Source organism: Bos javanicus, chromosome 7 (assembly GCF_032452875.1).
Source record: "Bos javanicus breed banteng chromosome 7, ARS-OSU_banteng_1.0, whole genome shotgun sequence".
In the NCBI taxonomy this organism is placed as follows: Eukaryota; Metazoa; Chordata; class Mammalia; order Artiodactyla; family Bovidae; genus Bos; species Bos javanicus.
The window spans coordinates 16094801-16109418 of record NC_083874.1 but is presented as its reverse complement, the minus strand read 5'-3'; the positions used below and the strand labels follow the sequence as shown (position 1 = coordinate 16109418).

General features: G+C 51.2%; 1 protein-coding gene across 6 annotated transcripts; it reads right to left on the bottom strand.

Moving 5' to 3' along the window:
• Positions 1–1529: 1529 nt before the first annotated feature.
• Positions 1530–6508, bottom strand: ZNF358 (zinc finger protein 358). 6 transcript variants are annotated; one of them, XM_061422289.1, is made up of 3 exons: positions 6317–6508; positions 3561–3666; positions 1530–3320 (listed from the first exon to the last, which is right to left on the bottom strand). In XM_061422289.1, the coding sequence occupies exons 2-3, from the start codon at positions 3631–3633 to the stop codon at positions 1603–1605; spliced, it is 1791 nt and encodes a 596-aa protein (XP_061278273.1). In that variant the 5' UTR covers positions 3634–3666; positions 6317–6508; the 3' UTR covers positions 1530–1602. The 6 variants fall into 6 exon arrangements, with proteins under 6 accessions (XP_061278273.1, XP_061278274.1, XP_061278276.1 ...); XM_061422290.1 differs by lacking the exon at positions 6317–6508 and adding an exon at positions 6137–6310; XM_061422292.1 differs by lacking the exon at positions 6317–6508 and adding an exon at positions 5520–5588.
• Positions 6509–14618: the final 8110 nt, after the last annotated feature.

Sequence of the window (14618 nt, the reverse complement as noted above, 5' to 3'; positions counted from 1 at the left end):
ATCGAGTCAGTGATGCCATCCAGCCATCTCATCCTCTGTTGTCCCCTTCTCCTCCTGCCCCCAATCCCTCCCAGCATCAGAGTCTTTTCCAGTGAGTCAACTCTTCGCATGAGGCGGCCAAAGTACTGGAGTTTCAGCTTTAGCATCATTCCTTTCAAAGAAATCCCAGGGCTGATCTCCCAGTCCAAGGGACTCTCAAGAGTCTTTTCCAACACCACAGTTCAAAAGCATCAATTCTTTGGCGCTCAGCCTTCTTCACAGTCCAACTCTCACATCCATACATGACCACAGGAAAAACCATAGCCTTGACTAGACGAACCTTTGTTGGCAAAGTAATGTCTCTGCTTTTGAATATGCTATCTAGGTTGGTCATAACACGCTCCCAACCACCACTTCTGGGTCTTTGAAAAACTCCTTTAAATGCCATGTGCCTCAGTGTCCTCATTTGCAAAAGGGGAATACTCAGTTATCTGTCTCATGGAGCTGCTGAGAGAATTAAATGAGAGGGCTTCCTTGATGGTCCAGTAATTAAGAATCTGCAGGGAACACAGATTCTATCTTGGTCTGGGAAGATCCCACACGGCAAGGAGCAACTAGGTCTGTGTTCCACAACTACTGAGCCAGTGCTCTAGAGCCTGTGAGTCACAACTACTGAAGCCTGTCTGCCTAGAGCCTGTGCTCCATAAGAGAAACTAAAGCAATGAGAAGCCTGTGTACCACAACCAAGTGTAGCCCCTGCTCACTGCAACTAGAGAAAAGCCCACACACAGCAATGAAGACCTAGCATGGCCAAAAGATAAATAAAATTGTTTTAAAAAAAGAATTAAGTGAGAAAATGCAAATGCATAGTACAAGTCTGGACCAGCAGTAGTGCTGAAGTAGCAGTGATTAGATTTACAAAGTCCTTCCACAGGGAAGCTGTCCCCTATTTAAATCAGAAGTCTTGTTATGCTTCTTGAATGCACCATACTCTATAGTTGCTTTTTCAGTGTTTCTGAACTCTGGGAGCTCTGTGAGAACCAAGGCCATGCTAATCTTGCTCCCTGCTGAGACTTGAGCAACCAACACGTGTTTATTGAATGCATAAGCGAGTAACCTCTCCTTTGTCCTGTGGTGTACCTGCAACATGGGCTTTGAAGGATAAGGGGGTAAATCTGGGGAGCAGAATGGGCAGGCTGCCCACATGGTTTCATATCAGCCTCTGCTATGCACCTGCTAGACATTCAATGTGCCAGAAATCCCACCACTCGTGGGAAAGTTAACTCTAAAAGGGAAGGAAGCAGCATAGACCAGACCGCAGGGTGAGTCCGCCCCTGACTGGGGTGGCTAGGTCTGGGGGAACAGAGTGGCGACTGCTGGGATGGACCACTATGAGACCTCCTGGGGGAAGCCAGGAGGATATTGTGGAGGGAGCCAGGATAGTAAGGTTCCATTTGTGTGGCTCGCTCGGGCAATGCCCTCCCATCTCCCCAGGAACAGGCTGCACATTAGAGAAAAAAGAGCAACAGCAGAACCATGACACAGAGCCTGGAGGCAGTGGGAGGATTTTACTAACTGCACAACACACGCTTTCCCAGGCACCTGTGGGTGCCAGCACACCCTTTAGCCATCAGGCCCAAGCAGGGCTTCTTGCTCCTGCACCCACCTGGGACTCTCGCCCGTAGGGAGGGCTGGGCTGACAGTGTCACAGATGGGAGAGCCAGGGTCAGGGTGGGACCTGGAGTTGGAGTCAGGGCTGGGCACAGGATCTGTATCGGGGCTGGGACCAGATCTGTGGTCAGGGCTAGCCAGGAGGTCGGAATTGGCATTGTGCCCAGGCTTAGGGTCAGAAGACAGGGCAGAATCAGGGCTGGGGCTAGATCCAGAGCCACTCGTGGGTTTGAGGTTGGGATTGGGGAGGGAGCCCAGCCCAGAGCCAGGATCACGGTCAAGGCCAGAGCTAGGGCCAGGGCTGAGCACTGAGACAGCATCCGGACCCAGGAGGGAGGCCTGCCCTGGCCTTAGCATCGAAGCGGGGCTGAGGCCCAGGCCAGCAGCGGCAGCGGCAGCAGCCGCAGCTGCAGCCGCACCCTCGTGCACGCGCTTGTGCTTGGTGAGGCTAGAGGCTTGGCCGAAGGCCTTGCCGCAGAGCTGGCAGCGGTAGGGGCGCTCGCCCGAATGCACATGTAGGTGCTGCAGCAACGCGGAGCTCTGCCCAAAGGCCTTGGAGCAGTGGGGGCAGGCGTAGGGCCGCTCGCCCGTGTGCGTGCGCAGGTGATGCTGCAGGTTGGAGCTCTGGCCAAAGGCCTTGCCGCAGTGGGGACAGCGGTAGGGGCGCTCGGCCGTGTGCGTGCGCTGGTGCTGCAGCAGCGCCGAGCTCTGCCCGAAGGCCTTGCCACATTGCGGGCATGGGTACGGCCTCTCACCCGTGTGCGTGCGCAGGTGCTTCAGCAGCGCCGAGCCCTGCCCGAAGCCCTTGGCGCACACCGGGCACTTGTGCGGCCGCGGGCCGCCGTGCGTGCGCAGGTGCTGCGCCAGCAGCGAGCCGTGGCCGAAGGCTTTGCCACACACCGGGCAATGGTGAGGCTTCTCGCCACTGTGGCTGCTGCGGTGCTTGAGCAGTGTGGAGCGCCAACCGAAGGCCTTGCCGCATGCGGCGCACTGGTAGGGCCGCGCGCCAGTGTGGATGCCCCGGTGCTGCGCCAGCGTGGCGCCGTGGCTGAATGATTTGCCGCAGTCGGGGCAGCGGTAGGGCTTCTCGCCGCTGTGCGTGCGGCGGTGCTGGCTCAGCCCCGAGCTGCGGCGGAAGGCTCGCCCGCAGTCGGGGCAGGAGAAGGGCCGGGGCGGGCTGGCAGGTGCAGGGAGCACCGCGGGGGCAGCGGTCAGGACCTCAGGGGTGGCAGGGAGGTCGGAGGAGAGGGAGTCCAGGTCTGGGGAGGCAGTGGGACTGAGGGTGTCGCTGTTAGGGTCGAGGATCAGGGGAACCGGGCCGATGACATCGGGGTCGTCGAAACTTGAAGACAGGGGGTCGAGATCTTGGGGGTCGGAGTCACGGATCCCCGAGATGGAGCCTGGAGCACCCGCCTCCGCATCCAGAGCCTCGGAGACAGGCTCCAGGTCTTCATAGCTGGGGTCCACGTCCTCAGAGACAGTGTGGAGGTCTTCCGGCTCAGGCTCCTGGTTTTCGGAAGCCGGGTCCAGCTCTTCTGGGTCAGGGTCTAGGTCTTCTGAGTCTGAGTCAGGCTCTTCATAATCGGGCCTCCTGCCCTTGTGGCCTGGGTTCCTGACTAAGACGGAACGCCTCATCCCTGGTGTGGAAGTACCGGCTTCTGGGGCAGGATCTATGGGGTGAGGGCAGAGGGTGAGTGGAGAGTAGGTTCTGCGGAACCCGGGGTCTCTTCTGGAGCCTGGGCAGGGAAGGGAGAGGGAGTTGGGCTGTACCCCAGATCCCGCTTTGGGGTAAACACACAGATCCTTCTCTTGTCTCGTGCTATAGGGAGACTGCACTGGTTCCTGCCAGGTCAGGGAGAAGAGGGACCCTGGTGGGACAGGGGGAGGGGCCTCCCTTCTCAGCCCCACACCTGGATAGAAGTCAGGGGACCCAGCACTAGAGGTCTCCAGCACCCAGCTCCATGGTTCCGCCCCTCTCTCCATCCTGGGCTCCTCCTCTGGTGGGAAGCTCAGGTCCTGTGGAGGAGAGAGTCCCCTTGACCATGGCCGCTTTGAGGGGAAGAGGGTGGGTGTCTGGGTTCCTGTGCTTGCTCTAAGTACATGGCCTGAATTCCAGTCCCATTGTTGGGGGTGGCATATTTGGGGGTTCCTGGTAGGGAACCTGGCTCACCTCCTAGAGAGGAAACATTGTGATCTCTGAAGCCTCTATCTGTGGGGGATGAGTGTGTGTGTTGGGGGGGGGTGCAGACAACATCTGGTACTTCTCCTGGGTCACTGGGGGCACGCAGGGAGACCCCTGGCTTGCTTCCGGGGGAAGAGACAACGTGAATTCCAAACTTCATAGTTCTGGGGTATGACTAAGTGTCAAAACACCTATGTTCCGTCTTAGATAGAAGATCCTGAATGCTGATTTCTAAAGGTAGAGTGTGCATGGGAACCCCTGGAGGGGGCAGGGAGACCCATGGACCCATTATCCAGGAGAGTAGGGACAAGTGTCAGTGTACCTGTTTGCCCGACTGGATAGATCCTGAATTCTAACCCCTAGCTTGTTAGTCGCTTAGTCCAGTCCAGCTGTTTGGTATCTCATGGACTGTAACCCACCAGGCTTCTCTGTCCAAGGAATTATCCAGGCAAGAAAACTGGGGTGGGTAGCCAATTCCCTTCTCCAGCGGATCTTCCCCACCCAGGGATCAAACAAGGGTCTCCTGCATTGCAGGCAGATTCTTTACCATTTGAGCCACCAGAAAACCCCTAGCTGCGGGGTAGGCAAAACAACACATTGGGCTTCTCTTTGGTTACTGGAGGGACCCCTGGGCCATCTCCTAGGAAGGAATGATTTGAGTGACTGACTCCATGGCTCAAGCATGGAGATGGTCCTCTCTGGGAAGAAAGATCCTGAATTCTACCTCCATGGCTGGAGGTAGGGAGTGGGACAGAGAAACAAGCTGGGACCCCTTCTGGGGAGCAGGGGGAGCTCAGGATTATCTGAAGGGGAGGTGATGCCCACCCCATGGCTAGGCCTGGGGGGGGAAACAACAAATAGATCTATTATTGGGAGGGGGGTTGAGGTGGGGGTGGGTGGGTGTGCGTTGGGGGGCACTTTGGCTCTCCTTTGGGGCAGGGGGAACTTCTGAGCCACAACCTCAGAACTGGGAGTGGATACACACAGAAAGAGGCCTGAGTTCCTAGTTCACCTCCTCACATTCCATGATGGAGGGTGGGGGGACAGTGCTGGGTCACCCCTGGATTCCCAGTAGGGGGAAGACCCTTAGATTGGCTCCTGAATTCCCACCTCTGAGCTACAAGGAGCAAGGAGACATAACTGGGGTCCTTCCCTGAGTTCCGGGGGGCAGGTGGAATCCTGGATCACCTCCTGAGGAAGGGGCTTCCAGTGCTCTGGACCCCAAGACTGGAGAGTGAGGGGAAACACTTGGGGTCCTGGGGGAGGTCCCTCTGGAGGATGGGTCTCCTGAACTCCGGACCCCAGGCTGGAGGGTCTGAGGGAACAATACCTGGGCTCCTGGGGTGGGGGATCCGGATCGCCTCCAGGGGAGGGGGCGTTCTGGACTTACGCTCCCGCCCCCAGCCGAGGGGTGCCCCCCTCCCCTACCTCCCTATTGACGGCGCCCAGCTTGGGCTGGGCCCTCCCCCGGGCCGCAGCGGCGGAACCGGTGCGCTAGGCCCGCAGGTCGCGAGGCCCCCTCCCATCGCGCCCCAGGCTCTGCTCTCCCCGGGCGGGCGGGCGCGCGGGGCGGCGGCGTGGGGTAGGACAGAGGTCGCCCCGGGCCGCGCCCCGCGCTGGGGGCCCCCCGCGCCCGCCCCCCTCATCGCAGCCCCCGCCCGCCCGGCCCGCTCGCGGGGACACTCACCCGGCGCCCCTCTCCCCTGCCCGGCCCGCCGCGCCCGCCGGCGCCCCCGGGGCCCGCAGGAAGCCCCCCGCCCGCCAGCCCCGCCGGCGGCCCCCTCGGCCCTGCGGCCCCGCCAGGCGCTCCCGGGGAGCGAGAGGGGCCGGCCGAGGGCCGCAGCGGGGGCTGCTGGGACTTGTAGTTCGCCCGCGCCCGCCTCGGCCGTCGCCATCGCTGCCCCCGCCCCCCGGGCCAGCCTTTGTCCCGGCTGGGCCACCCGGCCGCGCGGCCGCGCCTTTGTCTGCGCCGGGCTCCGCCCGCGCTGTCCCCGCCGCCGCCTCTCCTCTTCTGCTTCTCTCCCAGCCGCTCTTGATCCCTCTCCGCCCCTGTTTCTCTCTCTGTGTCCCTTCTCTGTTCCTCCGTCCCTTTATTTCCATGTCTTGGCCTCTCTTGTCACTTTCTCTGCCTCCATCCCTCTGTATCTGCATCCTCCTCCTCTCTCTCCCTGTCTCTGCCTCCAGCCCGTGTCTCCGACTCTGTCTCTCTTTCTCTCTCTCGTTTCCAGGAACACCGAACAGTCTCTGTCTCTTGCAGACGGGAAACACACATCAGCATAGTTCAGACGCTGAGAATTTACAAACTTGTGGTATCTTTGCTCAGTCCAGCGTTTTCCCTTTAAGACTCCTCCTCCGAGGAAAAGAGCTGGGGATACTCCTCCTCTTTCTCCTCCCAGGGTCATGCAGGGCTGTCACTGGTGGGCTCCCCGTGCCTGTTCCTCCTTCTATAAGCCAGGTCTGGGAAGCAGTCTGGGCATACTTTACCTGGAGATGGAGATCCCTGTGAAGAGGGAATGAAATACAGTCCTGGCAGCTGGCAGCTGGGCTGTGATGTTCTTACCAGAACATAAACAACGGTCTCAGAATATAAACAGTCATCACACAAGGCCGCTCTGTGACTGCGTCTGAGCTGAGATAGCCACAAGGACACTCTGCAACCTCAAAAATGAATACATACCCTGTGCCCCCTACTAACGGAGATGACCGCCGCTTCTTCCCAATGACCACCCCACATCCATCCTCCTACATCTAAGAATCACCAAAAGACCCAATCACCAATCTGCTCCCTCAGAGAGCCAGGCTAGAATTGCTTCTGCTCTCAACTCTACTTAAAACCATCCAGCGCAAACCTGAATCCTATAAGAAGCCTTTCTGTCCTCCACCTCTCTCCTCTGGAGATACCCTGCTAAGGGGTCTTCCTTGCTGCACAAGCTAAAAAGAACCAAACTTTTTTGACTACCGGTGTGCTTCTGATGGGGCTTTTCTTGGGGCTCAGTGGTAAAGAACCCACCTGCCAATGCAGAAGACATGGGTTCTATTCCTGGGTCATGAAGATCCCCTGGAAAAGGGAATGGCAACCCACTCCAGTATTCCTGTCTGGAGAATCCCATGGACAGAGGAGCCTGGAGGGCTACAGTCCATGGAGTCTCAAAGACTCAGACATGACTGAGCAACTAAAAACGACAAAACAAGTGCCTCTGATGGTCCTTGGCTGGTGAATTTTGACACCACCTACCCTTGCTTGTAGGTCAGGGCTCCAGGAGACTTTGCTCTTCCTTCTGGAATCTTCTAGATCTGGGCTGAACTTTTGGCCTGAGACCTGCTTTCTACCCCTCTGTGGAGAAGTCCACAGCAGATCTGAGAGACTTGAGACTGCAATTGGATTATGTTCCTGGATCCTTATCCTGCTGGATGATCCCATTACAGTAATACTTGTAAAGACAGCTGTTGTTTCTGTCTGCCTAGTCTCTCTCTCAGCACCTTGTTTTCCCTTTGTGTAGCCCCCACCACTACTCCAGACAGATCTGTGTCTAACACAGCCCTCAGTATCTTGTAATTGAAACTTATCAACCCGAGAACTTCAACCCCCCCACCCCCCAACCCCGGCCACAAAGAATGAAGTCAGGGATGAAGCCATGTAGCTGGAGGATCTCTTTCTTCCTCTGGGATCATGAACTGTTCACAGGACCTCATTCTACCTGCACCCACCTTCCTCAGTTGTGTGGAAGAACAGTCTTCAGACTGAAGTCAATGTGTACCAGGATGTAGAGGTGAGAGTCAGAGAGACAGCCATAGCTATATTGGTTGAGCTCCTCAGTTCAGTTCAGTTCACTCAGTCGTGTCCAACTCTTTGCAAGACTGCAGCACGCCAGGCTTCCCTGTCCATTACCAACTCCCTGAGCCTGCTCAAACTCATGTCCAGTGAGTTGGTGATACCATCCAACCTTCTCATCCTTTGTTGTCCCCTTCTCCTCTCACCTTCAATCTTTCCCAGCATCAGAGTCTTTTCCAATAAGTCAGTTCTTCGCATCAGGTGGCCACAGTATTGGAGTTTCAGCTTCAGCATCAGTCCTTCCAATGAATATTCAGGACTGATTTCCTTTAGGATGGACTAGTTTGATCTCCTAGCAGTCCAAGGGACTCTCAAGAGTCTTCTCCAACACCGCAGTTCAAAAGCATCATTTTTTTGGCGCTCAGGTTTCTTTACAGTCTAACTCTCACATCCTTACATGGCTACTGGAAAAACCGTAGCTTTGACTAGACAGACCTTTGGTGGCAAAGTAATGTCTCTGCTTTTTAATATGCTGTCTAGGTTGGTCATGGATATAGCCAGGTTGAGTTCCTGGATATAGCCATACCTGAAGCCCTTAGTCTTGTCAGTATCACAAGCCAACCAATTTCTTGGGTATTTGAGCTAGTTTCAGTTCAGTTCAGTTCAGTTCAGTCGCTAGTTTAGTGGGTATCTGTTCTTTGCAGTCATGACAGTCTTGACTAATTTATAAATTAGTTTCGGGAAAGGGAAGGGTATTGAAGGAAATAATGTAAAATGTGAAATTGGCTGAACAAAGGTAAAATAGAGGGTCAGGGCCACCACAGACATATATATTCATTATGAATAGGACTTTGAACATTGTGCTGTGCACAATCTCCTCAGATGTATGTCACACCCTGTAGAAGAGCCTTTTTCAGGAGACTAGACATCTATTATGTAGAAAAATAGCTGATTAAATTGTTGCCTGTTTTATCTTGGCACTCTAACAGGGTGTCACCTGAGACTGTGGCTCAAGTGCCTTTGGAGGAAAACATCAGGATGTTGGAATATCTGGGAGCTTCCATGAAGTCTTCAGCAAGGTCTTATAAGATACATACAAACTCCCTCTATCTGCTGCTTCTTAAAGCAGAGTTAGCACTTCTTTGATTTTGTGAAGTTAGCACTTCTTTGAATTTGGCCTTGGAATACGGAATGAAGCAGGGCAAAGACTAATAGAGTTTTGCCAAGAAAATGCACTGGTCATAGCAAACACCCTCTTCGAACAACACAAGAGAAGACTCTACACATGGACATCACCAAATGGTCAACACCAAAATCAGATTGATTGTATTCTTTGCAGCCAAAGATGGAGAAGCTCTATACAGTCAACAAAAACAAGACCAGGAGCTGACTGTGGCTCAGATCATCAACTCCTTATTGCCAAATTCAGACTTAAATTGAAGAAAGCAGGGAAAACCACTAGACCATTCAGGTATGACCCAAATCAAATCCCTTATGATTACACAGTGGAAGTGAGAAATAGATTTAAGGGACTAGATCTGATAGATCTGATAAAGTGCATGATGAACTACAGACGGAGGTTCGTGACATTGTACAGGAGACAGGGATCAAGACCATCCCCACAGAAAAGAAATGCAAAAAAGCAAAATGGCTGTCTGGGGAGGCCTTACAAATAGCTGTGAAAAGAAGAGAAGTGAAAAGCAAAGGAGAAAAAGAAAGATATAAGCGTCTGAATGCAGAGTTCCAAATAGTAGCAAGGAGAGATAAGAAAGCCTTCCTCAGCAATCAATGCAAAGAAATAGAGGAAAACAACAGAATGGGAAAGACTAGGGATCTCTTCAAGAAAATTAGAGATACGAAGGGAACATTTCATGCAAAGATGGGCTCGATAAAGGACAGAAATGGTATGGACCTAACAGAAGCAGAAGATATTAAGAAGAGGTGGCAAGAATACACAGAAGAACTGTACAAAAAAGATCTTCACGACCCAGATAATCACGATGGTGTGATCACTCACCTAGAGCCAGACATCCTGGAGTGTGAAGTCAAGTGGGCTTAGAAAGCATCACTACAAACAAAGCTAGTGGAGCTGATGGGATTCCAGTTGAGCTATTTCAAATCCTGAAAGATGATGCTATGAAAGTGCTTCACTCAATATGCCAGCAAATTTGGAAAACTCAGCAGTGGCCACAGGACTGGAAAAGGTCAGTTTTCATTCCAATCCCAAAGAAAGGCAATGCCAAAGATGCTCAAACTACCACACAATTGCACTCATCTCACACGCTAGTAAAATAATGCTCAAAATTCTCCAAGCGAGGCTTCAACAATACGTGAACCATGAACTTCCAGATGTACAAGCTGGTTTTAGAAAAGGCAGAGGAACCAGAGATCAAATTGCCAACATCCACTGGATCATCGAAAAAGCAAGAGAGTTCCAAAAAAACATCTATTTCTGCTTTATTGACTATGGCAAAGCCTTTGACTGTGTGGATCACAATAAAGTGTGGAAAATTCTGAAAGAGATGGGAATACCAGACCACCTGACCTGCCTCTTGAGAAACCTATATGAAGGTCAGGAAGCAATAGTTGGAACATGTTGGACATGGAACAACAGACTTGTTCCAAATAGGAAAAGGAGTATGTCAAGGCTGTATATTGTCACCCTGCTTATTTAACTTCTATGCAGAGTATATCATGGGAAATGCTGGGCTGGAAGAAGCACAAGCTGGAATCAAGATTGCCGGGAGAAATATCAATAACCTCAGATATGCAGATGATACCACCCTTATGGCAGACAGTGAAGAGGAACTAAAAAGCCTCTTGATGAAAGTGAAAGAGGAGAGTGAAAAAGTTGGCTTACAGCTCAACATTCAGGAAACGAAGATCATGGCATGTGGTCCCATCACTTCATGGGAAATAGATGGGGAAACAGTGTCAGACTTTATTTTTGGGGGCTCCAAAATCACTGCAGATGGTGACTGCAGCCATGAAAGTAAAAGATGCTTACTCCTTAGAAGAAAAGTTATGACCAACCTAGATAGCATATTGAAAAGCAGAGACATTACTTTGCCAACAAAGGTCCGTCTAGTCAAGGCTATGGTTTTTCCTGTGGTCATGTATGGATGTGAGAGTTGGACTGTGAAGAAAGCTGAGCACCGAAGAATTGATGCTTTTGAGCTGTGGTGTTGGAGAAGACTCTTGAGAGTCCCTTGGACTGCAAGGAGATCCAACCAGTCCATTCTGAAGGAGATCAGCCCTGGGTGTTCTTTGGAAGGAATGATGCTCCAGTATTTTGGCCACCTCATGTGAAGAGTTGACTCATTGGAAAAGACTCTGATGCTGGGTTGGATTGGGGGCAGGAGGAGAAGGGGACGACAGAGGATGAGATGGCTGGATGGCATCACCGACTCGATGGACATGAGTCTGAGTGAACTCTGGGAGTTGGTGATGGACAGGGAGGCCTGGCGTGCTGCGATTCATGGGGTCGCAAAGAGTTGGACACGACTGAGTGACCGAACTGAACTGAACTGAACTGATTTTGTGAGATTGCCAGAGCTCAGTTCTCTGCCCCAGGCTAAAAAACAAAGTTTCTAGGAATGAGATGGGGAGATAAGGCTGGGATTATCAGAAATCTGGTGGGTACTTTCAAACACTGAACACTGCCTGTTTCTAAAGGCACAATTACCCTCAATGGGACGAGCCTATTGGCTTAGTCTGTCTGCTCTCTAGATTGTAACCTGGGGCAAGATAGATGCTATGGGGATGGGCAGGCACAGGTCTGTTGCTAAGATACAGGATCTACCAAGGTTGGCCTCCAGACTCCAAGATCGTGGTGAGGTTTGGAGAACCAAATCATCCGGCCATTCAATCACAGCATCCCATCCCTCTGGACACAGTGATTGGTTTGCAGCTGGACATGTGTCACAAATGGGTCAGTCAGAGTGTTCCTTACTTTCTAATGCAAGACAGCTCTTCCTTTAGGGCCTAACTATTAGGATTTGGGTTTGGTTTTGTTTTTGTTTTTTGCCACTGCTTGAACTGAGAGGCAGCAAGGCAGAAAGCATGCCTGATAAGGAATTGGCAGTCTTGCTAGTTACAGACTTTCTTAAGTCAATAAAATCCCTGTCTGCTTGAGCAGATAGAGATAGGTTTCTGATACTTGAAATAGAAATACCTAAGACCTTAACTTATGGTCTCAGAGTACATCATGAGAAATGCTGGGCTGGAAGAAGCACAAGCTGGAATCAAGATTGCCGGGAGAAATATCAATAACCTCAGATATGCAGAAGACACCACCCTTATGGCAGAAAGTGAAGAGGAACTTTATAAAAAGCCTCTTGATGAAAGTGAAAAAGGAGAGTGAAAAAGTTGGCTTAAAGCTCAACATTCAGGAAACGAAGATCATGGCATGTGGTCCCATCACTTCATGGGAAATAGATGGGGAAACAGTGGAAACAGTGTCAGACTTTTTTGGGGGGGGCTCCAAAATCACTGCAGATGGTGATTGCAGCCATGAAATTAAAAGATGCTTATTCCTTGGAAGGAAAGTTATGACCAACCTAGACAGCATATTCAAAAGCAGAGACATTACTTTGCCAACAAAGGTTCGTCTAGTCAAGGCTATGGTTTTTCCTGTGGTCATGTATGGATGTGAGAGTTGGACTGTGAAGAAAGCTGAATGCCGAAGAATTGATGCTTTTGAACTGTGGTGTTGGAGAAGACTCTTGCAAGTCCCTTGGACTGCAAGGAGATCCAACCAGTCCATTCTGAAGGAGATCAGCCCTGGGTATTCTTTGGAAGGAATGATGCTAAAGCTGAAACTCCAGTACTTTGGCCACCTCATGTGAAGAGTTGACTCACTGGAAAAGACTCTGATGCTGGGAGGGATTAGGGGCAGGAGGAGAAGGGGACGACAGAGGATGAGATGGCTGGATGGCATCACCGACTAGATGGACGTGAGTTTGAGTGAACTCCGGGAGTTGGTGACGGACAGGGAGGCCTGGCGTGCTGCGATTCATGGGGTCGCAAAGAGTTGGACATGACTGAGTGCCTGAACTGAAATGAACTGAAAATCTTAACAAAATATAGGCACTGTTCATTGAGCTGCAGCCAAGTGTGACGCCCTGTTTTAAGATGGTATGTGCACATTGTATTGACTCTTTGTAACCCTCCATGAAGGAGGAACTGTTGCTCTCCCCAATTTTTCACGTAATGAAAGTGAGGGTGAGAGTATGAAATCATTTGCAGAGGGACAGAAAGAGATAAGTCTGATGCTTAGTGATGAGTACCATTGACCAGAATGTTTTCCTTTAAAAAGTCATCTCTTTGGGGACTTCCCCGGTGATCCAGTGGTTAAGAATGTGCCTTGCAATGCAGGAGATGAGGGTTCAATCCCTGGTCGAGGAACTAAGATCCCCACATGCAGGGGCAACTAGGCCCGAGTGCAGCAACTACTGAGGATGTGTACTCTCGAGCCCATGCTCCACAACAAGAAAAGCCCCTGCACATTGCAACTAGATAAAAGCCCGAGTCACAACAAAGACCAAGCATAGCCTAAATACAAAAAGAGTCATCTGTTTTCCCATGTTCAAGACTATTTCATTTGGGCTTCCCTGGTAGCTCAGTAGTTAAAAAAAAAAAAAAAAAAAAAGCTGCCTGCCAATGCAGGAGACAACGGTTTGATCTCTGGTCTGGAAAGATCCCACATGCCATGGAGCAACTAAACCCATGCATCACAACTATTGAGCCTTTGCTCTAGAGCCTGGGAACTGCAACTACTGAGCCCTCATGCCACAACTATTGAAGCCCAGGAGCTCTAGAGCCTGTGCTCACAACAGGAAAAGTCACCAAAATGAGAAGCTCATGCACTGCAACTAAAGAGTAGCCTCCACTCGCTACAACTAGAGAAAAGCCCAAGCAGCAATAAGGACTGAGCACAGTAAAAAAAAAAGTAAATACATAAAATTTTTAAAAAGATTATTGTATTCATCTAATTTTATAAGCTCTTTTAGTTTTTATAGTTCATATGACATGCCTTTTTTGGAAAGTATGTGGAATATAGGAGGGATAGACATAAATCCATAACATAAAACCGGAATCATCATAATGTAATTTCTTTCTGTACTGAAGACATTTCGAGTAAAGTTTCTGTTCTTTCCTGGCAACCCATACTGGGGCTTGTCAGTTCCTTGGTTAGAAAATGCTTCACAATGTGCAAAAATCTGCCTCCTTGTAACTCCTACCTCTTATTTCTCATCTGGTGTCTCAGCAGTTTAAACCATTCTTAGAACAAGGCAGAAGCACCCAAAATCCTGCAACTGGAGCTACACAGAACCAAAGCAAAATTTCTGAGCTTCCTGGAAGGCAAGGCAAAGAGGATGAGTCCCTTTGTACGTGCAGTCTGGCCAAGCAGCAGATCGGCTTTACCAGGAGAACATGATTTTGTTGTGGGAATCACTGGAGAATGGGTTTATTGCAGTGGTCCTCAACCAGGGGTAACTTTTCCCCCCAAGGGACACTTGGCAATGTATGGAGACATCTTTGGTTGTCACAACTGGGTGGGGGAGGAGGAATGTACTATTGGCGCATGGTGGGTAGAGGTCAAGGATGATGCTGGCCAGCCTGCAATGCGCGAGATGGCCTCCAACCACCAAGAATGATCCTATCCAGAATGCCAATAATGCTGACATTGAGAAAGCCTGTTATTATCATGGAGTAATTCACAAAAGTGTCATCTGCATCATTAGTGAAAGCAAACAGAAGAAATGTCCGGCCTCTAGCAGACCTTCTCATGGTCAACGTGGATACCATGATTGCAGCCAAAAGGGCCATCTTGTCCCAGTAGGACCTCAAACTGGACTTCTCTCCTTCCTGTGGAAATGACAGGCTGGTCTCACAGGACTATTGCCCATGGGGAAAAGACTCCTGGCCAGGCTTGAGGCTGACTCTTAGTGGCCCATTGGATTGGGGGTCTTGTGAAGGTCTGTCTACAGGGTCAGGAAACTACGTTCATTC

Coding starts and splice junctions, on each gene's coding strand:
- ZNF358 (XM_061422288.1), bottom strand. CDS start 5,727: ATGGCGACGGCCGAGGCGGGCGCGGGCGAACTACAAGTCCCAGCAGCC. Junction 3,321..5,519: donor GCAGGGGAGAGGGGCGCCGG/GTGAGTGTCCCC, acceptor CTCACCCCATAG/ATCCTGCCCCAGAAGCCGGT.